We start from the raw sequence: 26169 nt of genomic DNA, 5'->3' as shown, positions 1-26169 counted from the left end.
GAACACTAGCATTAGGAATGCAAAACAGACAGGCATGTAAAAGGTTAAAAACCTTTTTCATTTACTAATCTCTTTCCAGCGCAGAGGTCCATCCACACTGGATCGATCTCCTCCTACCCCCAAAACAATGCTTTCTTATGGGGATTTTGAAGACGTTGGACCTTCTCATGCAAAATGCATGAGGACATCAAACGTTGTTTCATGGTGCAGGAAGCACATCGAGTGGCTGTCTGGAACTTAGCCACTAGAGGTTATATTAGACCTGCAATGTAAACACTTAAATTTCATTGCGATCATGTGGCCTGTATACCTATAGTGTTCTTTTAACAATGGCTTACATGTGCTGTCCATATCATTTTGGATCTAAATCATTTCAATCATCTCTAAATTAAAAGTGTGGGTAAGGGTGTATAATCTTGTAATTGATATGCAGCATTTTCAGTTGCCATTTCTGAAATGGTTGTTCACAAACAGATTAAGAATTGAACATAAACTAAACTCAACAAACGTGAAACATTACTTAGAACGACAAACAACCTGGGTTCACAGAGCATTTGTAAACAGATTTTTTATTTACGCAATGGTATATGAACAATTCATGTAATTTATGTATTCGAGACGAACCGTCATTTCTGAATAACACCAATAATAACTTGTTCTAAACCCTTTTTATTTTGGTTGGCTTTATATTAAATGTATGAGAGATTAGCATGACAATGCAGTTCAGTCCTGGCACAGACAGCACTGCAATGGAAGAAGATAAACAGTGATCCTGTTTCTGATTCCCCACCCCCACATACTACGTTCAGTGACAGAAAAGGACAAAATTTATAACAGCGACAGGGTTATATCTAGAATTTCGTTAAATACAGAGGTGTGGATTACTAAATACAGCAAATACAATATAAAAAAAATCCCAGGAAGTGACAGTTCCCATTTAAATGCACTGTCTGAAACCCTGCATAAATGTATGATCCCAAATCCTCTTACCTTGTAAAAAGCAAGCGAATGTCCGTAACGTACAACCACAGAATTAACTGAACTGTTTAGGGAAAGCCATTCCTGGGAGGCCAGGTCATACCTGTGTACAAACAAAACTGTTACAGCTGGTCAGAGGGCGACAGGAAGCAGGTATAGAGAGGAAAAGACAATTCACACTTTCAACAAAGATGGGATAAAAACAAAAAAACACGGTATTCTTGGTATCAAAATAGGAGGATCAAACACTGGATTTCACAATATATAAAGTAATTCTGGGGCAAAGAGCTTAAGTGGAAACTATAGAAGGAACATTCCTATGATTTTTCATGGCGGCTGCTCAACCTTTGGAACCACGTACCATATGCGGAACTTTATGTAAATTCCCATAGATTGGGAATGATATATCCATCAAGCACATACAGTTGTGATGGTCAGGTGTCCGGATACTATATCGTTTGGCTATATAGTGTACTTACAACTTAACGTAATCCAGTGTTGTAGTACATCATGATTAACTCCAATGCAGAAAACAAGTCTATATGTGTGTGTATTGTGTGGTTTACCATTCTCTTTTTTTGGAGGGCTTAACACATTCTCTGTAACGAGTAAACTTTTTAAACTCTTTGTTACTAAATTGATTTCGTATTTTAGCGTTGTGCAGTTTCCATTACAATCAGACAACCACCCTTTTACCTGCACTATAGATGCACAAGCATGGATATCCCAGGGAATTAGGACCCTTACACCAAAAGGTACAAGGGCAAGGACCGTGGTAAACGTGTTGTTCTAGGCAGTCCCATGGCTGGGAAGTGCGATAGTACTAGATGCTATAACATTCACAATGAAGGGGTAACCCCCAAAACAAGTAAAAAATGGTTCTCACGCTGCGACCATCTTGTAGTTGGAATGGTTGAACATGTAGCCTCCCACAACCCACATCACATTATTGACCACCACTGCTTTGTGGGAGGCTCTGGAAAGTTTTGGGTCGGGGTACTCTTCCCGTGTCCAGAACGACTCATTTGCCGGTACAGGTACTGAACAGCTAGGTCCTGCAGATTGACACGGGGAAAAGAACCCAAGTATGAAAAAAAGAAAAAACTAATAATCACATGCACAAAAGTATATCTGCCCTCTGGCAAACATTACAAAAGTATTTTTTGTTACTAGACAGATATCTACACGCTTGTGTCATGTTATACCAGAACAAAGTGCACAAAGAGCTTTGACATTATCTAAACAAGCTGGGATTTTATTTACGGAGACTGCTAGTGTAAGTCAAACAGCCCACGCACATCTACATGGCGTGAACTCTGAATAACACCAAGTCCCCAATGTACTGGCCTTTAGGACATGGGAGCATAACAGTATTTTAACAAAAAATTTTAAATCACAAAACTGCCAATCCCAGTGATTTTAAAACCACCTACATTTTATAATATGCGAAAAGGCCATGCGTATTAAGTGAATAAACCCGTGTGAATATAACTGTCTTCCCCTATAGTCACATTATGTCAAACATGTTTCGTTAAGATTAAATGTTTGTCTTGTTAGCAAATTGTACAGCACTGAGGAATATGTTGGTGCTATATAGTTACAACTGTAATATAACCAAAGCATGGCAATCGATAATATGTTGCCTACAAATATCGAATAAGTGTTGCCTACAAAATATCCCATATTTTTTTCACCTGTAAGTAACTTCTTTAGAAAAAATTATTGTGTTCCAACACCGAAGCAAAGTTCTCCCTGCAGCCCGATCCTTCTCGGCTGTAAGGGAGGACAAGCTGAGAGGCAGCATGAGAGAGAGAATGCAATGCCACTGTTGGCTGTTTGATATCAGCATGCTGTGTCAGATGCCAAATGTGCACAGAATTCACATTAGCCAGCTCAGGGCTCTTGTTCAGAATGTCTGATGATGTGGGTGGAGGAGGAGTTACACCTGCAGCAGGTGAGGAGTTAAACTCTGAATGTTTAGTATTCCGCAGTGAAACCCTGCACATACAGAATCAAGGCACCATGACCACTTTAAATCAACGAAGTGGTCATGGTGTGTGGAGTGACCCTTTAATAGTGCGAGAAATATAGAAAACCAAGCGAATGAGCAGCTCTAATTCTATATCGAATAGACTCCTTTGTCTAGGGAAAATCCGAAAGTAAGAGAGAAAGAAATACTAGATACAAATAAATCACAACAAAAAGTTATATAGCACAAAGAGTGTGACAGCATTCACCTTGCCAACCAGCACTGCAGACACATCTCTTTGAGCCGTTGTAATTGCAGAATCCGCGGTCAGGTAATCCGCAGCTGTCCATGCAGTATGGTATATCACAGGCCTCTCCCCTCCAATTCTGAGCACACTCACAGTATACACCGCTGCCGTTACCGTTACCGTGCACACACTGTCCTCGCCCGGAGCAGTTATTGGGACACACATCAATACTGAGAAACAGGAGACACATCAACAGTGTACCAAGAAAGACTGATAGCACACATCCTACACATACAGTTGCAGCTATAATGAAAGGAATAATAGAAAATATTTATAGTTGAAAACCAGGAGCAGGAGTGAGATGGGAGACTAACAAGTAAAGTCACGTCCTTTGTGTACTGTACTGCAAACCGTAAAGGACACATGGGACCCAAACTGCTTCTAACCGCTTCCATTTAGCCTCAGTAGTTTGTATTCCGAAATTTGCATTAATGTCACACTCAGGGTCAACTTACTATATGGTAGGTTATGTATGTTATGTTTATTTACATTTTCTGTTCCGAATTGGTGGTTGAAAAAGCCTTTCAGTGGAAGTAGTAAAGGCTTCAACAGTAAATGCATAATAATAATAATTATAAGAGCTACAGACCTTTGAATAATTAACTAAATAAATAAGTGTGCTATTAGTGTGGGACATTCTAGGTAGAATAAAGGGTTATCATCTCATACCACTGCTTCGAAAACTTCATACAAATTTCCACCCAATGTTTTGGCAGAAAGTATGATTTAATTGAAAGCAGCAAGCAAAATATTTCTAAAATCCCCAAATGAGACACAGGAGACTAGGGCGAGATCTGACTCCATTCCAAGAAAGACCGGACGATAAAACTCAAAAACAAATGGGCTTGTACAAAGAAAAAGAAAAACACGTTATTGGGAGTTTGTTCTTTTAATATATAACAGAACGTGGGGAGAGAAATACACACACACAAACATTTATCATATCATCTATCATAAATATCCTGTACTGCCATTAAATGTTTGGATATAAATTCAAATAATGAGCCATGTACATTATATTTATATCTAATATATGAGTCAATTTAGTTTTTCTGGATACACTATTCAAATGATTTTATATTTTTGGACAAAATTTCTAAATGTTTTGCATATATACAAATATATATATATTGCATATTACAATGTTAAAACATCTTTCTAAAGATTAGACGTTCATATTAAAACGAGGTTACCATTTGAATTTAGATCCACACAATTCCTGACTGAACATGTCACCATCTCTTACTTGTAACTTATATTAAAGCCAGTGAGGTTATAGGCAGCGTCACTGAAAAAATGAAGCAATGCGTATCCGGACGTAGCCGCGACCTCTGGAACGGACTCATTGCTTTCTCTCTCTGGAACAATCAGTCCACTAGAAAACAAAACAGAAAATGGTTATAAGAATTAATTCCCTTTGGTATCGAAAGAAAATGTAAAAAATAAAAGTAATTAATGAATTGCCAATGTTACGTGAAAACTTCATGTCCTGACTGTATATGTCACGGGAAGGCTGCATTTAATATCCAATGATCATTCACCATTATGTTAAAGGTGCACTATAGTCACCTAAACAACTTTAGCTTAAAGGACCACTCTAGGCACCCAGACCACTTCAGCTTAATGAAGTGGTCTGGGTGCCAGGTCCAGCTAGGGTTAACTAATTGTTTTATAAACATAGCAGTTTCAGAGAAACTGCTATGTTTATCAATTAGTTAAGCCTTCCCCCTAATCCTCTAGTGGCTGTCTCACTGACAGCCGCTAGAGGCGCTTGCGTGATTCTCACTGTGAAAATCACAGTGAGAGCACGCAAGCGTCCATAGGAAAGCATTATGAATGCTTTCCTATGTGACCGGCTGAATGCGCGCGCAGCTCTTGCCGCGCGTGCGCATTCAGCCGACGGGGAGGAGAAGAGGCGGATCGGAGGAGGAGAGCAGGAGGAGAGCTCTCCGCCTAGCACTGGAAAAGGGTAAGATTTAACCCCTTTCCCCTTTCCAGAGCCGGGCGGGAGGGGGTCCCTGAGGGTGGGGGCACCCTCAGGGCACTCTAGTGCCAGGAAAACGAGTATGCTTTCCTGGCACTAGAGTGGTCCTTTAATGAAGCAGTTTTAGTGTATAGATCATGCTTCTCGGGTTTCACTGCTCAATTCACTGCCATTTAGGAGTTAAATCCCTTTGTTTCTGTTTATACAGCCATTGTCACACCTCCCCTGACTCTGACTGACACAGCCCGCATGAGAAAAAAATGGTTTCACTTTCAATCAGATGTAATTTACCTCAATCAATTGTATCTCTTTCTCTGTAAATTGAATTTAATCACATACAGGAGGTTCTTGCAGGGTCTAGCAAGCTATTAACATAGCAGGGGATAAGAAAATCTAAATTAAACAGAACTTGCAATAAAGGAAGGATAAACTGTAGATGACTCTTTACAGGAAGTGATTAAGGAGGCTGTGCAAGTCACATGCAGGGAGGTGTGACTATGGTTCATAAACAAAGGGATTTAACTCCTAATTGGCAGAGAATTGAGCAGTGAGACTGCAGGGGCATGATCTATACACCAAAACTGCCTTATTAAGCTAAAGTTCTTTTAGTGACTATAGTGTCCCTTTAAAGGAGCACTATAGGGTCAGGAACACAAACATCTATTCCATACCATATAGTGTTAAAACAACCATCTAGGCCCCTCTGGTCCCTCCTTGCCTCCTCAAATATAGTAAAATCTTACTTGTATTCAGGTCTGCCCCTGATCTGCCTCCCTGGCTGACATCATCAGAAGTGATCCCACGAGGAAAGTTCAGTGTCTGCATGTAGAGGGTGGGGATACTGAATGGTAGTGTCTGAGCACCTATAACAGCCATTTGAGGAGTGACCAGTGGAGGTATCCCTGGGCTGTAATGTAAACACTGCATTTTCTCTGAAAATACATGGTCTACTGCAAAAAGCCTGAAGGGAATGATTCTACTCACCAGAACAAATACAATAAGCTGTAGTTGTTCTGGTGACTATAGTGTCCCTTTAAATGATTAGAAGAAACTATAGAGTAAAAACTGATTGAATGGAGTGTTACACCTGGGATTCTAGTGTCTCAGACATGGCCTGCTCTAGTAGAATGAAGCACAAGGAGCTTGCTGTATTATCTGTGGCAACTCTCTATTGCAGCAGTAATGTAATAAGATTGTTACCAACACACTGCGACTGATAACCCTGTTTTCTCCCTGAAAATCTTTGAGCTTTTAAACAACCGTGCATTTGCAGAGTTAGGTAATTAAAAACAAAATGATATTAACTCCGTAGGAATAGTAATTACAGTACAATATGAAGAAGTCTTGAATCCACAATCTACACGCGGGGCAGTCTTTCTGAATTATTTGTTCAATAACAAACACTATTTCAATGTATGTGTGGACCCTCAGTGAGCAGAAGATGGCAGTCACAAATTGGTAGTGTCTTTGTTCCATGAGAAAGATCAGAGAATATTAAAGGGAACATTCTATATGCATATTGGGCTGCCAACAAGTTTCTGATGACAATTATTAAATCATTTAAAGTAATTTTACAGTGGTAAACGTTGTTCTATATAAACTTTTCTATTAGTATATAAGATAACAGCCATAAAGTCTTATTTCAACAACACATGGGCTAATGAGATTTGTATGTGGTTTGCCACAGATTTCCTTTCAATGGGGCAATACAGGCAGACTGTTTAGACTTTAAGACAGGCTTCCCCAAACTTCGTCCCTCCCGATGTTGCTGACCTACAACTCCCATGATTCTCAGCCTATCTATTTCATTCATAGAATCATGGGAGTTGTAGTTCAGCAACATCTGGAGGGCCGGAGTTTGGGGAAACCTGCTTTAAGATATATACAAAAATATATGCCAACACCTGCTTCAACCACTTAACAGTCCATGGTGATTGCCTCTCGGGCAAGCCCTTTCCATCTGCATTCCACCTGAGTAGACAGACCATTGTACCAGCACTAAGCTCCTGACCAGCCAGCTTCTTAGGAAGGTTCACAGAGTTCTTCACAGAATCTGGCTACAGTGTCTGCACACTCGCAAGAAAGGCAAAAACACAAGGATAATTCTGCACATATTTAAGCGGAATGTAGTGTACACAAAGCTAACATCAGTGTTTTTGTCATGTTCTTGAAATCCACAGGACTTCCAACATCTCCAAGAAGGATTGAGGGGGAAAGGCAGGGCAGGACAGGACAGACCAGGTGGGCTTGTGGTGCAAAATTAACTATTAGAAAAATATATTAAAAGTAGATAGATGAATAAAAGCACCAAACTAGAACCGATTGCATCCTAATCTTTACCTTGCACCTAATAGTGGGTATATGTTTTGTCTTTTAATATTCTCCAAAAATTGATGGAAGTTGTATAATGAGACTAAGGAAGATAATTTTCTAGAAACTTGTAAATGCCTGAGAAGGGTACACTAAACAATGGCAAATGAATTGCTTTAATAGAAAAATATAATAATATGCAAATGGTTGGTTGGTTGGCTAATCAGGAGAGATTAATATACTTGATGGGTGAACTCCACACTACAGTGAGCTAATGAACGTGGAGACACAGCTGGGACAGTTACGAGGCCAAATCAGCATTTCAATTTCTATAGAGCTGCTGAGAGCACTGTGGCCGATGGGGAAATGAGAGCTAATGAATTCAAACAAATATTACAGTGAAGTATTAGAAGAAATTGTTTTCTTTTTCTGCTCCAAAATGTAAATGATCACACTGACAGCCAAAGAGTGATGCAAGCATTGGCCATGAATTTTTAGAAGGGAGTCTGCACTAGACTGTAAACACTACAAACCTTGACCACGAATGGACACGTCTCAGGAACCAGGTAAAAAAAAAAAAAAAAAAAAGTCATCATTTTTTCCCCCCAGAACCCAAGCAAGCTCGTTGTGCACAGTGTTTGGCTGTTAAAAACGGGTCTGTTGCTTTCACGGTCCATGCAAAAATAAATGAATAATTTCGCATTAAATTGCTAGTAAAATGATAATCTGCCAAGATGCCTCCATGTGAAGAAAAAGGCCAATGCAGAATGGGATTTGTGGACAATTTCTTAGTGGACAAAGCATCAGTGCTTAGAAAAAATAGGTCATCTTCGTGAGGAGTGAACAAATAAACAAATAGAAAATAAATAGTGTTTCTCAAAAGCACTCCTGACCGATTCTTTCAGGACACTGAAATGCACAGGCATTGCTGTACGTATGAGGTTTTAGGGAAAACTATTACTTGGCAGTGAATAGGTGATATGATGAAAACTTGGAACTTGGATATAAAATCATGTCCGTCGCAGCCTCCACCATCTTCATCCTGTCGGTCCTCTTCAGCTCCTGGCATCTCATCTGTCAGTGTTTTACTATCACGCATGCGCAAGACTCCGGTAAAAAGTCTCTTTCTTATTTTTAAATGCTATGTTTTGCATTAACAAACAAAAAGGGGGGAGAGGGGTCTGTAATTTCTCCCTATAACTCACCTTTAAGCAAAACAAACATTTTGTTGTGGAAGCTCGGTAGAAATTAAATTTAGTAGGCCGAGATTTCCACGTGGCATATGTGTAAATGTTGGTGTATCAGTTAGTCAGTTACACGTAGCTAAGATACAATCAACACTGTATTGAGCAAGTGCAGGAATGCAGAAACTGAAAACACTTCCCCTCCTCCATTGTTCTGGGTGAGCCATGTGGTCTAACAGGTAAGGGAAGTTAGGCTTTGTTCAGCTGATTGGGTAAAGAGTATATGTGGGTAGAGTTAACTATAGGAGGAGCTATATGTCTATATCATGCATTTACACAGTCAGTTCTGGGCTCAGATCTTGTTGTATTTTGGTGACATTAGTCCCTCTGAGCCCCGATCGGTGAATCGAATAAAGAATCTCTTCCTTCCTGAAGAAACCTGTGTCCACTTCTCTGTGCTTGGCTTCCGTCAGTTTCTCCGGTATCAATTTCAGCTTTGGGTTTTTTTTTTTAGTACATTTTATAGAACAAAACGTCACTCTTGAATAACCTATTTTAAAACTCCGTATAATCAAAACTATGTCCTGTAAGATTGTATTTTCATTTCCAATTCAATAATGTTTGGGAAATGATCAGATATACATATCTGCATGTGTGTGAGATTAGAAAAATATTTTATCAATTTAAAGCACATTGTGGTAGCTGCCTAGAATTATAATATTACAGGACATGTCACCATTTTCCTTAGATTCTTCCATGAGAGACAAATCATGCCGACAAATCTGAAATGCCATTTTGTTATTACCGTGACTCCTTCACTTTCTGAATCTCTCTCTGGACACCAAGAGGTGTATTCAATATAATGACAAAACAAAAAAAACTTGTCTGTCCTCTTGTGTCAGCTTCACACAACCTCAGTGACGAGGAATAAAAGGTGGATAAACCTGTGTTATTCCGCACAGAGAAAGGCTTCACTAGAAGTGCTACGCACAAACTCCCAATCCCCTACAATCACATCTCAAACGGAAGGTTACACAACTCTCCAAACACTAAAGGTGAATAAAGGAAAGCAGAGACAATACCAGACCCGAAGAAAACCATTATGTCATCTCATTCCTTTAACCCCTTAAAGACACATGACATGTGTGACATGTCATGATTCCCTTTTATTCCAGAAGTTTGGTCCTTAAGGGGTTAAAGGGACATTCAAGCTGATGTGGGCCCCTTTATACATAAAATACCCAATGTATTAAATCTTTAAGCAAAAGTATAAAAAAATATTTATATAGCAAGGTACCATATTGACTGCTTCTCGTGTTAATTCTCACTAGGCCAGGAAATGACACCACCACTCATATAACGTTCCATAGAACTGCTGAGATTATCTAGCACAGTAAGAGTTTATGGGAATTGTAGCTAAACTGCTAAAGGGTTACTGTCTGCCCCCCATACTTTACCAAAAAAATGAATAAAACTCACCTCCATCTAGCACCAAGGCCAAGTTCTTCCTGAATTCTAATGAAGTCTTTCATCACAGCTGATGAAATTCCCCCTCAAGGCAGGTTAATGACGCTGACAGAGGCTGAGTTGCACCTCTAGCAGTTAAGGGGTTAATCTTTGCATGGGCAGTGTTTCAATGAGAAAACTGTGTACATACAGACTCCAGGCACCGTGACCACTTCAAATCAATAATGCAGTCACGGTACTTCGAGGGACTCTTTGAACTGAAGTAAAATAAACAATTGGATAAAAAAAACAGAAAAAAAAAAACACTACAACTATTACCTATTGTGCAACTGTTACCTAACCTTTTGCCAATGTATCAGACTTTGTCGATATGTCCATTGGAACATATCCTGGACTTTTGGTTTGCCTTGAGTGCACCTTTAAGATTCTACTGTCCTGACAGAATCAGTTAACTCATAAGGGAATGAAAACGTTATGCCAGTCCTGATTTAAGGGTGATTGATGAGTGGAAGCAATGTTAATGGACTGGCATTAATCCTCAGACTGTCAGTGTATTGGAGAGATACTTTGCGGTGTATGTGATGCAGATACTGCAGATTATTGACGTAGCCACCTTATCTACAACGTGGCACAAGCAATTATTTCATCACTGGAAAACACCAGAATCAAAAGATCACATTAAATCAGTCAAACAAGTTCCACCCTCCATGAAACTGAACCAAGACGTGTTTCCCTGGAGAAAAGCCCCAGTCTGCCAAAACATTGGGGCAGTACACACTCACAGCTCTGTTATTTACACATAATGCTGCTTTTTTGCATTGTTCAGTCGAACACTTCTTTGTTCTCGGAGTGATTTTCAGCTTTGTATGTGCTATTTTTGTTTGTTGACATAAATGGTTTGCAAGTCATAATTTCAGGTGAGCAGCCCTTCTTCTGTGTTACATTCACAATCGGCGCCTTAGTGAGTGCAGTTGGTGCTAGATTCCTATTTTGTCGTTGTGCTTTATGTGGTCTGCATCACATAATATAACATTTTAAGCCATCTGTTCGACACCGTGACGACATAGAAGACCCCACATATCCACCATGCACACCTCCATAGATTCTGTTTGTTCTTGGGTTCATGGATGCTATGGAAAATAAAATAAAAATTTCTCACCTGAAGGCCGCAACCAGAGGGGCGTAGACTGAATCGCCATCATAAACATAGAGGTGGTCCCAGCTGCACTCTGTCGCAAAGTGATTGAATCGAAGACGCAAAACTGTATTGGGGCTGGAAAAAAAAATACGGAACAGTGGATTAAAATACATACTATTACAAGATCACATTCGTGTTCTACTTCCTGACCACGTTTCACTGCTTAGCGAGCCAGGTTATGTGTGTGAGCATCTGAGAAAAAGAGGAAAACAAATCTTTATGTTCACAACTGGACATCCACCTTCACACACAGTTTGGTTTATTTACACAACTCCTGCTGTCAACAGGATGGGAGTTAAAATTCAAACAAACTATATGGTGTCCTGCCAAAATGTGGCACATCAGGTATTTCTTGCCGTGAAAAAAATAAAATTATATATATATATATATATATATATATATATATATATAAATAAAAAGAGGATAATTATTAAAGCAGACATGCCACTCACTTGCCTCATGAAAAATACATGCACATATAAAGTGTTACCAGAGGTAAAAAAAAAAAAAAGAAGAAAATGGCATGCAAATAATGTTTTTAAACACTTTTGCATAAAGTTCTGAAAATCAAAATGGTTAAAAAAAAATGTTATAGAATTCATTTAATTCCCCCTAGAATGTAGTATAGTAATGTGTAGTGCTATCAACTGTTGAAAAGTGGATATTGTTTCAATTCATTGCAACTTTCACTTACAGAACTTTTTTCTAAAGTTATTTAGAGGAATACCCTGGAGCTGGAGCCATAACAATTGTAGATTATGCTAGCTTTAGTGTACCTATAATCTTAATTGTATTAATGACAGGAGGCGAGTATTTGCTTAAGTCTCTCTTTACTAGAACTCCACAGCAGCACAGAAAACAACCAATCAGAAAAAAGTTAGGTACTATAAAACTCCCCTCCCCATGCATCATTTCCTCTTTCAAGCTGCGACAAAACAGAATAAAAGGCAGAGAACATCATGGGGAAGAAACAAAGTCCTAGGTACGATGAATATAACGATGTCCACCATCCAAGTGTAACCGTCAAACTAGATAGTGTAGATGGACTGTAAACTGAAACGAGAGAAAAACAGAATCGAACAGGTTGATTATCCAATGAAATGTACTCTGAATAAACATGTAGGTACCCAACGTTGCAACCAAATTAACCTTAATATGTAGATATCCCAACCCTACTTATGGAAAAGAACACAGACATAAGGAACAAGCGACAGGTAGCAGAAACAACAAACAGAGTTGCATACTTACCTGATAATCTAAACTATAACCTAAAACAAGGGAGGGACAAGAATGGGTGGGAAATACTCGCCTCCTGTCATTAATAAAATTAAGATTATAGGTACACTAAAGCTAGCATAATCTACAATTTTATAACATGACAGGAGGCTTCGTATTTGCTGTTTGAAAGCTCAGTTCACCAATCCAACGCTGTTTGTGTCGCTGGTAATTATTCCAGGAAATATCAGAGTAATCCTAATTGGACATTCCAATACGCTAAATGACAGCCGACGGTTCAAAGAAGATGCCAACCGACAAGGTATCTCAAATACGGAAAAAGGCACCCTCCGTCGGTAAATCCATTGTACGTGGCGTAGCAAACTGTTTCCTAGAAGTCGGTCCATGAGCTGGCAAGCCGACCTATTAGTCACATTCCTGTAGTTGTATAACTTCAAAATCCGCTCTATGACCTAGGGTCGCGAGAAGAAAACTGACACCAAGTCTCAACTCATGACCCATAAGGCGGCTCCACCGATCGTGCCAGGGCCATTCGGCGATGCGGCCTTGCAGGGAGATCTCCAATCTCAAGGAATGCACCGAAGACCACCACCAAAATCGCAATAGAAGTCGAGGAGGATCTTCGTACCTTCATGTCCTACCCGGTGGGGTGACTCATCCGAGCATAAATTCATAACGCACACAATGAGAGTGTGGCCAGACCAGCCGTATACAAAGTGATTCCAATAGTCCAAACGGACCGTGTAAACTTCGGACGCCGTAGAGAAAAAGCTCCAGAAGACGTCCGTTCAGGGTTCCGAACTGAACTTGAGTGGAGGAACGGTGGTCGACTATTCTGGGAATAGGGAATCCCAGAAATCCTCAAAGGAATGGGAAAGTGCAAACAGGAACGCAGATTTCCATCCTGAAATGCCCTCGTCCAAGAGTGAAAGATGTCTGTGTGAGAGTCGGGGTATACCAGGTACCACCATAAGGTCTCGTAGGTCTCCTCGACGATAGTTGAAAAGTAGGGTAGCGCAAATCCAACAAGATGGCTCCCGTGAGGAATAACTAGAGTATAGACGGAGGGTCCTCCATCTCCAAACCCTGATCACCAGGTATACGTTTCGAGGAGACGGGGCAGTCCTGCCATCTTATCCCAAGATCTGAGGACCAGGGAGGTCAAGACAAAACGGGGGTTTCCGGTCGTACCCTGTGAACCATACGTACGGCTTTTTACCTTCAGAGCGGGTAATAGGCTCTCCTTAATCCTGTTACCCGCGCAAGGTAGAGCCCGTTTGCTCCATGAAGGTCCCCGTATCTCCTGCCACCTAAATATGGGAGAAACTGTCTGAGCAGTTGTTCACAATGGTCCGGATATCCAAAAACAGAAAGCAATCCTCTGCTTGTTATGGTGCAGAATATACCCAAACCTGCACTCACATAATACCTGAGTTCCATCCGAAAGCCGTATCATCTCCAGGAATGTGTATAAATAAGTGGGAGTCACCCCTCGTTATACCACTGTGAGAATATCCCTCCATTACAGGAGAAAGACTAGAGGGAACCAGTCTACCTATGGATATCTTGCATGACCAGGCAGTCCTCTATATCGAAATCAGTAGCACGGACGTCAGAACTACTTGAATGCAGGAGGGACGCCCCTCCATGAAGTCATCGGTGTCTTGCACAGGTACAAGCCTGTGTGAAGAACAAATGGATGGCACCGTAGAGCGTCGAGTGCATGAGAGAGCCGCGCTCTCTACTAATGTGATCAAATATCGGGCTAACGTCCGGCTGATAGCCTGAGCGGGCCGCACCCGTAAATAACCAAACAGTAGAGTCAGCATCCGTGACCGTTCCTCTCTATGAGAATGCTTCCTCCAAACATGACCCCTGTATCCAGCTCAGTCTCCGGCTGAGGTTGAGGGGGGGGCTGCGCCCTCTAATAACAAATCAGTGTCCGGTAACGTATCTGAGAGGGGTTCGCTCTCTGCTCCAGCAGATAAAATATTCTCGGATTGAAGAGATGGAGGGTCGCACCCTCCTGTGATCCAAGCTAGGGTCCCTAGGGACTCAGGGCGACCAACTAAAGGGTACACCAAATACGAGTATCAGCATAAGGCTGAGGGCAATCTACGGGAAAACGATGGAAAAACTATCAACTGACCGTCCGGATCCCGTGCGCGCGCGCGGGTTCCAGGCGGACCGTTGGTAGTCTGAGGAAAGCAGGAGACGTTCTCCGCTATCCACGAGCACCCAGGAGGTCGGAGGAGGTCAAGTCAGGCCTCTCGACGACCCGAGCGAAAGGAAAAGGAAGTCACGAAAAACGAAAAAGACAACAATAACGTAGGTATGAGTAAAAACGCAAATTCTATCTCAGCTAGAAGGCAAATAGCAGGCCGGAAGGCAAGACAAGTAAGCCCCACCGCACAGGGCCAGGAGCTAACCTTACGCAGGAATAACTACCGATAGCTATATGGATACCGGGAGGCAGATACGGAGTTAGTTGATAAAGACAAGGAAAACACCGCGTTCTCCTGTAGGTGACTGAGTACCGGTCCTTGCCTGTGCAAAGTTCTCCTTGGAGATGTGCCGTCGCCGGACTGGCGCAAACCGCGGATGTGTGTCCGGGGTCTTCGTAAGACAACTTGCCCTTCAGGTCTGAGGTTAGGGCCTTCACCCTACCTACCATATCCAGATGGCCGTATATTGGTGTCCTCTTGGATAGCATGGCCATGGTGCTTGTCCGGACACCTGCCCATTTCCGTGTCATTGGTGGGCAGTGGCTTCTCCTCAGTGATATTCCCCCAGGCCCGCGGCCAAAAGGGGGTTCGGCACCAATAGAGCGGGCCCAGCAGGCCAAACTAATGAACACAGGATAGTTGGCCAAGCTAATAGGCACCGACATAGTAGGCCATACAAATGGGGCACCGACATATCAGGTCGTGCTTATGGGCACAGACCTAGCAGGCCGTTCTTATGGGCACAGACACAGCAGGCCGTTCTTATGGGCACAGACATAGCAGGCCGTTCTTATGGGCACAGACACAGCAGGCCGTTCTTATGGGCACAGACACAGCAGGCCGTTCTTATGGGCACAGACACAGCAGGCCGTTCTTATGGGCACAGACAATAGCAGGCCGTTCTTATGGGCACAGACAATAGCAGGCCGTTCTTATGGGCACAGACAATAGCAGGCCGTTCTTATGGGCACAGACAATAGCAGGCCGTTCTTATGGGCACAGACAATAGCAGGCCGTTCTTATGGGCACAGACATAGCGGGCCGTTAATATGGGCACAGACATAGCGGGCCGTTAATATGGGCACAGACATAGCGGGCCGTTAATATGGGCACAGACATAGCAGGCCAATCAATGGGTTGTGTATCACCATTATATTATTATTAACACGTATTTATATAGCGCCTTCCAATGCCGTAGCGCTTTACAATGGGTATTGAATGAGTAACGGGGACCTCTGGGTTCGGATAGAGGTCCCAAAATTAGTAGATCCTCAGGGCCTCTTGTGACATAGGACCCTTAGACACCAACCCTTTAGACAGCGTAGTGCCGTGTGAGTAACCCGAACCAGGACTGGCAGTCCTTAAATGCCCAGCAGGCAAACAGTGGTATTCCAGCTGTAGCGGGTAAAGCGGAAGTTGTCCTAGTGACCATCATGTCCATGAACGTAAGATACACTGGGCGATACTCTCCGTAAACCGTGAATCGGTATGCCGTGCGCACACAGATCGTTAGAAAATGTCTTAGCATATTACCATCACCATACCACCTTAATGATATGCAACCATGGGCACTTCCAGGAGTAGGGCTAAACAATAGCCCACTTCAATGACTCTCCCCAAGAACCTGATAAATTGTAAGGTATCAGCGTAGACTGGTCTCCATACCAGTTAGAGTCAGAGCCAGGTCTGTAGCTCATATATATATACGCCATAGGCAGAGAATACATATCAGAGTAGTCCCTCCTGGGACCTCGTAGCTGGGCTAGAAAAAATATACACTGAGAAGGATATGAATCCAAGAGCTAACTGGCACTGTATACCCCTGTACAGAGCCTGTATAACTGCGTCCATATACACCTGTAACTCTGAGAAAAACTGTGATATACCCAGACAGAGAACGCACACTAGACAGCGATACGCACTGACCGCAGAAACTCTCCGCGATCTGAGATATACACTGACGGCAAACCCACATGTCAGTAGCAAAACTCACAGCAGTCTGTGATACAGGTAGTCAGGAAAGCTAAAACTCTGAGTACACAGTCAGTACAACTAAATCTGTGATCTACACTGTCAGAAAGCACACAGTAAACTGTAAAACTAAATCTGTGATATACCCTGACAGCAAAAATGTTATAGCAATCTCAAGAATGTAAAGCCAACTAAAAAATCCTGCAGTCTAGATGTACACTGTCATCGAAAGATAAAGGGTGACCTAAATATGTAAGATCACACAAAGCATAAAGAAGTGGGTTATGAGAAATAAGGACAGAATACAAGAAACAAAACAGAATATAAACGGAAGCGTTTTACATTAAAATATTTCCCTAAAGAAAGTCACACATCTACAGCCTTACAGGCATCATATTACTCCTTATATGAAACACCCTGGGCAAAAAGCGCCAGGTCTAAGCATGTTGGTTTACATCATGTCTCTGCGTTGAGATATAAGGCATAAATGAAAAGGGGGGAGGCAAACCTGCCATAAATCCGTCGGGGAATCCCGGTAGGGCGGCAAAAGCAGAGCTCCGATCCGTGGACGGAGGAGGGGCCGTTTCGAGTAGGGGCACCCTCCTCCACCCGTTCGGCTGCGCGGCTCAGAGAAGGAGCTGAGTGTGGCGGCGGCCACGTGGAGAGCGGGGCGGCCGCGTGGGAGGGTGGCTCGGTCGCCGGGTACTCGCTTCCGACCGCGAGTACCACGGTTGCCAGTAAAACACAAAGAGGTTCGGGGAAATCAGGAGACAGCCAGAGGCTAGTCTCCTGAAACCCCTATGCCGTGCATGCAGCCCGCGGACGAATGGCGGGGCATGCAGAGAGGGGAAGGGGGAAGGCATGGCTGAAAAGGAATCCCCAAGAACTCCCCTAAAACTACCACATGAGGAAAGGAATCCCCAAGAAGACAGGGGAGGCAAAATAAGAAGAAACGTATATCTAAGATACTAAATAAAAAGTACAGATAACGAAAGTATAAAAATATAACATGTAAATATATAAAAGTAGAAAAATATATGATACTAAATAAAAGGTACAGACAACAAATTGGAAAAATACTAAGATACCAGAAAATAATCCTAACAAATCAAAATAAAACCCAAAGCCACCCACATAAGCAGGAGGCAGTGGTACTCTGACCTGTACTGATGCGGAGCAGCAAAGAAAGAGGAAATGATGCATGGGGAGGGGAGTTTTATAGTACCTAACTTTTTTCTGATTGGTTGTTTTCTGTGCTGCTGTGGAGTTCTAGTAAAGAGAGACTTAAGCAAATACGAAGCCTCCTGTCATGTTATAAAATTTCATCACAATGAAGCTGTGGATGGGTGTGTCGCTGAATGGCTGAGGGTATCAGCTCTAATCAGCCAATCAGTAGCTCCCTATTCACAACACGGCTTGAAAAGTGTTTTTACCAATGGTGAGCTACTGATTGGCTGAGAGTGCCAGGTAAGACTCTCAGTCAGTCAGCAGTGTCACTGTGCAAGATAACTTTCTCTAAATGTGAAAATTAAACAAGGTCGTTTCCTAAATAAACTTTAATTGGTAATCCTAAACTGGACAAGAGGAGCAGATTCCTATCCGCAACAGTGTAAATGGATATGAATGGGCAATATTGGACTATAATGAGCTGTTTCACTCACTGAGACTCGGGAACATACAGAAAACAAACATTTAACCTGATAAGCAATATTGACCATCCATCATAATATTTTTATAAAAAAAAAAAAAAAATTGTTCATTTCCAGCAATCTCCGTGAGATTTCCTGGCTTTGTTACAAGTCAGCAAAAGAATCAGATAAAACATATTTACAAAATGACTGGCGTTACTCCCATCAACAGAAAGTAAAACTACAAATATTTGGTTCTAAGACGTAGGAACGTTTTTAAATTAATGAAGAAAACACATAAGATGCCCGGAGGGATCCCCAATCACCACATATCGGCACCTCACAGGGCACCACACCAGGAGGCACTAAGGGAATCCCTCCCTTCACTTAGTTTGCAATGGTTATTTATTTTTGTTAATCACCTTATCCCTATGATTTTCTCTGGAGTCCAACTCCACTAGACAGTATTGCAGCATTGAATTCAGCCTTTCAGTTTAGAACACCCACGAAGGTGTTTATTAGCAGAAGCTAGGGAATAGCTACAGCAGCAGAACAGTGTTAGGTCTCTGTCATATTAGACTTATACTTGTTTTCAAGGTACACTTTGATCACTCTGTTCCCTTCGTTACTACTGTGTAACTATCGCCTGTTACAATTATCTGCTATTTTATACTCATGAATATACTTTGTTTATACTGGATGGATTGATCACCTAACTGATTGATCTTCTAACAAGATCATTAAGGCTATGTGCTGTTGCAGGGGAATATTAGCCTAAAACTTCTACGGTACAAGCCCCAACTTAAGGAGGCTTTTGAATAGTATTATTTACCTAGGTTTGATACTTAAGGCTAATATAGATAACAGAGCCAATCTGCTGAGAGATAAGTGCTTCTGTATTCTTTCTATCTTACAATAGACTAATAAAGCTTTATATTTTTTTCATTGATACAAGGATACTTTTTGGCACTTTTTTCATATAGCATTTAAGTATTGCTCTGAAGGAATTTTTTCCTTACTCCGCTCCCCCTATCCCCTCCTGTCTGCCTACGGGATTCCAGACCTTAAGATTCATCCAGGCACAAAATTATACTGTACCAACAACCTTATCAGCCAGCTGGGTAGTTGCTCTCTCAAAAGGGCACCACCTCAGCATCTTATGTGTTTTCTTCATTATTCTTAAATCAAGGGTTCATGCCCACATTCGGTGGAGCTGATACCACCTATTCTGACCCATTCCCCTAACCTTGGGTTTAACTTTGTTGATCCAAGACTAAGGGGAATTTCCTTTTGTTTCTACGTTTTTAAATTAGCTGTGAGAACCTACAGGATGTAAAAAAAATAAAAAATTAAAAATTAACACAAGTAGCCAGCTATGTATTTCCCCAAACAAAAACAAAAAAAGAAATTTCAAAAATTGTTTCATTTCCGAATTTAACATAGGACTGAAATATCATGAAATATCAGCTGTCCAACTAAGGTCCCTAGAGCAGGCTGCACAGCTAATCTGGACACGGCAGATGTTTGTGAATTGCCATTCTCAGAATGCTCAGCCGAACAGCAGTGCCAAGTTTCCAGGTTTAGTTACTCCCGGAAGGGATTTTTTTTTATTTTATTTTTTATTGTAAAATGTTACTGTACACGGCTAGTAGGCATTGTCCAATAAGAAGTATGTTTTATTATATGGATGAAAGTAAGTAAAATTCTGTCATTTGTTGCAGATATCCATTTTTCTAGCTAATTTCTATTTTATAGTGGGAGAATGCTACCTACCATGCAAACAGAACACAGATGTGTTAGCTACAGTAACTGTCGGCAATGCAAGGTTAGAATTATATAAAAAGAAAGGAAAACAAAACAGGTCTTTATTTTTATTATATACAACGGCTTCAATTGTATAAAAGCGTATACAGACATTCAGACTAATATACAAAACTGATATACTAAAACCGGACTGAAATAAAGAATGCAAGAGGGTGAGAGCTTGTCCATTATTTTAATTAGCATAGTATGCTATAATAATTACCAATTGCACATAACATGCCTCAACAAGCAGTAAATGATAATCTAGATTTAGATTTCTTCGTCTGGTTTTATGCGGATACACAACATTAAATATTTACTCCAGCTGTAAAAGAGAAACCATTCCTGAAGTTTAGATAGCCTGGGGCATTCTTAGAAGAATCACAATATTTATTTTTGTTTGAAGGCGTAAGATTCCAAAACCCCTTAATAGAATTACAAAAGGAAAACTATTCCTCTGGAATTGACAAAGAGCAGAGCTCCACATTAAAGGGACACGGCAGTCATCAAAACAATGTTAACTTTATGTAGTTTTCCTATGTATAGACCATGCCCCTGCAGTCAACTGCTCCATTCTCTGCCATTTAGGAATCAAGATCACTTTGTTTATACAGACCTAACCACACCTCCCCTGCATGTGACCTACAGTTTCCCTATACATTTCCAGTTGAGGGAGATCTAATGTTTAAACTTCTTTTATTGCAGACTATTTTATTTACAATTTCTTATCTCCTGCTTTCTTATTAGCTTGCTAGACCCTGCAGGAGCCTGGTGTGTGAATCTAAATTAACAGGATATAACAATTGCTAAAGTAAACACACTGTGCTGCCAGATATGATCAAAAATGAAACCAAAAAGTGCATTAGCTCTTAAATGGCAGATAATTGAGAATTGAGCTATACCTAAACGGCTTCTTTTTCTCTTGGAATTGTATATAATCCCAATAAAATAAATATATTTTATTGGACCAGGTATCATTCCCTGAGATCGCCCCCGGCTCGGGAGCCGAACAGAACATGTGTGGTGCCCCTCTTTACTGACTTAGAATACCGACCACCCCTGGCTGTTGACCACAATTAAAGGATTAATTCAAATACTTTCCCTGGGTGGCCGCTGTTCGTATAACCAAACGCACGTAGTCCAGTGCATGGCGGCCATTTTGTCTCCCGAACACAGGCAGCAGTACTTGGTCGTCAAGTGCGTGGAACTCATTTCGGCTATCATTTCGGCAAACCCCGGTTAAGATGGTACTGCTGCCTTTACACTTCCCCGACCAACTAGACGAACCACGTTCGGGAGATAGGATCTACCGACTAGGGGTAGCATTCACTACCTAAAAGCCAGGCGTTTGTGTTTGTACAGGGACTCCCGAACGGAGACCTGGATTCTCCAGAATGCTTTTGGGGCATCACCTCATGGCCGGTCAAAACTTCTCCCGAATTTCACCCATTTCCCCAAAGCGATCTGATCGCTTTTCAGATATGTTGGGCGCTCAGGCACAGGCTATTCAGAGATATAAGAATTATGGTGTTCCTCTAATGTTTTATTATGTTTTTTCAGTATTTTGTGATATTTTATGTTCCCTGTAATTGAGAGATAATGGAGTTAGCATGTGTCCCAGCTCAATTATCTCTCAGACCTAGAGACTCTTGGGAAAAACCCCTGTAAACTTGCTGTAGAGACGCCATACTATGGGGCTGTGCATAAAAGGCCATGTGTGAGCTAATAGAGATCAGTTGACTCCCAGAACTGTGTGTCGTCCAGATACGGGGGGGAATGGGCTTTATTCACTGACCAGTGCTTTCTTCCAGCTCCAGAGGAAAACCCAGTGTAGATCTTGTATCTTAGGATTGCAGCTCCGCTACAATATATATTTATTCACAATGGGCTTGTCATCCAAAAATCATATGACAATATAGCAAAAGAATTTGCCATTTTGGTCCATTCACAGAACCTTTACATATTATGGATGACAGGCAGATTGTGTGCTCTTTATTGTGTTTGCTTTTTCTGGTGTTCTGGAGTGCATGACCCTTTTGAGAATATATATACTACACATACATACATCAAGAAAGTTATGGTGGGGAAAATTGTGATTGAAAACCCGTCCACCTGAAGTCAGTGTATAGTTAATATACTGCTAAACACAGATCTGCACACTAGTCAAGCCATAAGACTTGTTTTTCCCACAGAAATCACAAATTTGCAGTGATGTTACTACTGCAAAGGATTCTGGGTGGGCATATGCAAATTAGTTCAACAAAGAATCACATTTTTGCCTCATTCCATTTTAAACATGGGTTCCTTGGTATACAATAGTTTAAAACAAAACTCAGGAAGAGATGTAATGCCATGCCTTACTAGCAAGCCAGTAAGCATACTCAATATGAAGAGTTGTTTTATTAAAGGACCACTATAGTGCCAGAAAAACAAACTCGTTTTCCTGGCACAATAGGGTCATTAGGTCCCCCCCACCTTAAGGGTCCCACTCCCGCACCCCTTCAGCCACTTACCTTTCTCCAGCGCCGGGCTCCCTCGGCGCTGGGGAACTCTCCTCCTCCTGCCGACATCAGCGCCGAATGCGCATGCACGGCATGAGCCACGTGTGCATTCAAACCGCCCATAGGAATGCATTTCTCAATGGTTTGCTATGGACGTCCAGCGTCTTCTCACTGTAGTTTTCAGAGTGAGAAGCGCGGAAGCGCCTCTAGCGGCTGTCAGTGAAAGAGCCACTAGAGACTGGATTAACCCTTCCCTGAAACTGCTATGTTTTCAGCTGCAGGGGTTAACACTAGAGGGACCTGGCACCCAGATCACATAATTGAGCTGAAGTGGTCTGGGTGCCTATAGTGGTCCTTTAACAAGTATGCAGCTGTCCATAAGTGGTTCACTTGCTTTGCATCTCTTCCCGAGTTGTGTTTCAAAGCTGTTGTGTACAGCAAACACAGATGCCAAGGAATCCATGTTTAAAATGGAATGAGGCAAAAATGTGATTCTTTGTTTAACTCATTTGCGGTAGAACATCACTGCAAATGTGTGATTTCTGTGGGAAAAGAAAGTCTTATAGCTTGACTGGTGTGAGATATATATATATATACACACACACACACATACACAAACACACAGATCTGCACACCAGTCTCAAATATGCAGTGATGTTACTACTGCAAAGGATTTTGGGTGGGCATATGCAAATATATATACATGCATATTGTAATTTTTTTAGGCAGAGAGATAAAATAGATATGTTTAAATCAATGTAATATGTGTAATGTAATATTTGCAGGAATCAGAATTCCTGATTGCAGTAAACAATATATGCTAGTCATGCCCTCCTAATAAGGGGTTCTGTAAAACAGGGAGAATAATAGACACATTCAGCAATGCGTTCCTTCAGCAATGCGTGTGCTTTCATTATTTCAATAAATTCCAATCTTGTACTACACAGGTAGCAACACAGCCTCTCTGCTTAATAATCCTTGTGGTTCTACTTCCATAAAAGATTACATAACACGGATAAATCTCTAATCTCACAACACACAGAGAGAACAGCGGCTGTCTGTCAGCAATCTGTGTTACACCACACTGTTTGGCAAATATTGCTTTACAAATTATATCGAAAAACAACTCTGCTCAAAGTCTAAAGTTAGCCGGAGATTACAGGAGATAATATCCGTTTCCTTTTCAAGAATCGTTTCAGACTGTTTATGTTAATCGCTGTGATGGAGAGAACAGATTAACTTCGCTTACGGTTTTGTAATCATTTTACGAGTGTAATTCAAGGGATTAATCAATTAGTTCAGCCAGGTAACCAACAATGAGAAAACAAAGCTTAGCTCTTTTCAACAAAAGTAAAAAATATATATATATTTGAATGAGAATAATGAATGCAACTACTACACGAGGGCATGATTTACTGAACATTCTACCATAAGTGTGTTCAATTGTAATCCTAAATGTGACATACAGGCTTAAAATAGCCACGTTGGAAAGGTAAGGCAATTTATTGGCTGGATTTTATGGGGTGTTTTTGTACTCCATAGAGATATGCAGAGGTACAGTCACATAACTATACAGAATTAAAATCCCTCCATTTTCCTTGTGGCAGAACCAGCCTCGCCACTGGGCATTGGAGAAGACTGATTGCCAGCCACCTGCCCTGTGACTATGGCCCCATGTTGAAATGCTTGATTTTCCCCTGCAAAGACCTGGAAGCCGCGTCATTCGGTACTTGCCCTATGTGAGCAGTGTTACCCCAGATAGCTATGCCATGGAGCCCATTCGTATAACAAAAGACTATGTGAAATACTTTGGCTCCATGGCAATTGAACTGATCTAAGCTATCTGGGGATATGTACCTGTTTTATGCAATAGCTGCACAGTTATAGATTTTTATGTATTTTATTGTATTTTGCTACCATGTGGCTAATGGAGTTTTGCCTCTGTCCTTGGAGATAATTGGATTACTTCCCAATTATCCCCAGGATAGAAGACTCTGTGGAACTGGTTTTGGGCAGAAAAGCCATGCTTCATTTGGTCACAAAGGATGTCGATCTAACTTTTGACCCACTGGACCAATTTGTATGATTTTGACGTATGTTGGTATTTGGAGTATGCCGATTCTGAAAATGTAATGTGAATGTGATGCATACTTTTAGTTATGAATATTGTGTAAAACTGTATTTTCCTGCCTGTGATAATCATATTAACCCATTGTATCACAGGCAGAGGGTAGGATTTTGTGTGGGAGTGTCTGAGTGTATTGTACATGTTTATTCTTTGTTTTAGAAAACCCTGTGGGTGGTACTAATGTGTAAGAATGTGTATATAAGAACAATAAACCCACAGCTCTGTCAGTTCTACTTCACCCTCAATTTGGAGTGCCGTCTATTATTAGGGGAAATCTGCTACAAGGGATTGCTATGCTTGTCATAATCCCTTGCTAAATCACTACTAAGTTCTTGTAAGAGCTTGTTTATGTCTTGCTCTCTAAAGGAGTCTACGGTGGTTATGGTGTTGGCTGGAGTGCTTGGAGCCCTCAGGAAGTGCTAGGAGCATTCTTCAACAGAGGTACCCAGTCAGGGTGCCAGGTGATCCGTTACATTCCTTTTGAACGCTTTTTTTATTATTATTATGTGACACAGAAGACTTCCTTAATATTGTAAAGATTATTATAAATCAAGTGTCAGATGCTTACTACATTAATAACTCTGGGAAAGTTGCCTTGAAAATCTATACATTGTAAGTAACACTGCTATAATATCGACAAATTAACGGGAAGATTGTGCCATTACAGCACTGTTTAAAACGACACATACACTTCACTACTCCAAATTATATAGGGTGTATTTTGCTGTTGATGATCAGCTAAAGGCAGTGGCTTTTAGGGTTAGGGGCCCTGAGGGGGTCACTACCATCGAGAACCTTTGAATGGCTAAGAATTATGAGGGTTACAGTTTTTAAAGTATCCTCTAACCTTCAAGATGCTTCTCCCAACACACGCCTTACAACACACATCTTGAAGGCTAGAGGATACCTTAGTAGTGACCCCCTTAGGGTCCCTAACCCTAAAATCCAGTACAGTTCTTAGAAAAGGTTAGCGTGACCTTTAGACAATAGATGCCTTAAAACACACACATTATGTGTACTAGGTTCTTTTACAGTCACACCAGTATTAATAGCATTTAAAAGAGGAAGAGGCAGAAAAAATAAAGGTAAAGATAGTAATCGTGTGAACATGGCAAACATACTTTAATAAAACGAGGCTTAAGATTTTAACCTGTAAAAAAGTTTTATTGTGCTATCGTCACCCTGTACACACGGAACAGAATGCTTGTTTTTCTTTTGAAGCTACATATGTTTTTTTTCTTTTCTTGAGTAACTGCATTGTTGATTTCCTGCTCTGCTGG

General features: G+C 41.2%; 1 protein-coding gene across 2 annotated transcripts in view; it reads right to left on the bottom strand.

Annotated features, from left to right (window-relative positions):
- The window catches only part of ATRN (attractin), a 178922-nt gene that overhangs the window by 120842 nt on the left and 31911 nt on the right, over nucleotides 1–26169 (bottom strand). For both annotated transcript variants that reach the window (XM_063457594.1, XM_063457595.1), the window contains exons 3-7: nucleotides 11359–11472; nucleotides 4501–4629; nucleotides 3216–3424; nucleotides 1865–2033; nucleotides 991–1081 (exon numbers count right to left, since the gene is read on the bottom strand). In XM_063457594.1, the coding sequence (XP_063313664.1) occupies nucleotides 991–1081; nucleotides 1865–2033; nucleotides 3216–3424; nucleotides 4501–4629; nucleotides 11359–11472 (712 nt within the window). The remainder of the gene's footprint in view (nucleotides 1–990; nucleotides 1082–1864; nucleotides 2034–3215; nucleotides 3425–4500; nucleotides 4630–11358; nucleotides 11473–26169) is intronic.

This window comes from Pelobates fuscus, chromosome 6 (assembly GCF_036172605.1).
Source record: "Pelobates fuscus isolate aPelFus1 chromosome 6, aPelFus1.pri, whole genome shotgun sequence".
Lineage (NCBI taxonomy): Eukaryota > Metazoa > Chordata > Amphibia > Anura > Pelobatidae > Pelobates > Pelobates fuscus.
Note: the sequence above shows the minus strand (reverse complement) of the source record. Positions and strands in the feature narration are given on the sequence as shown.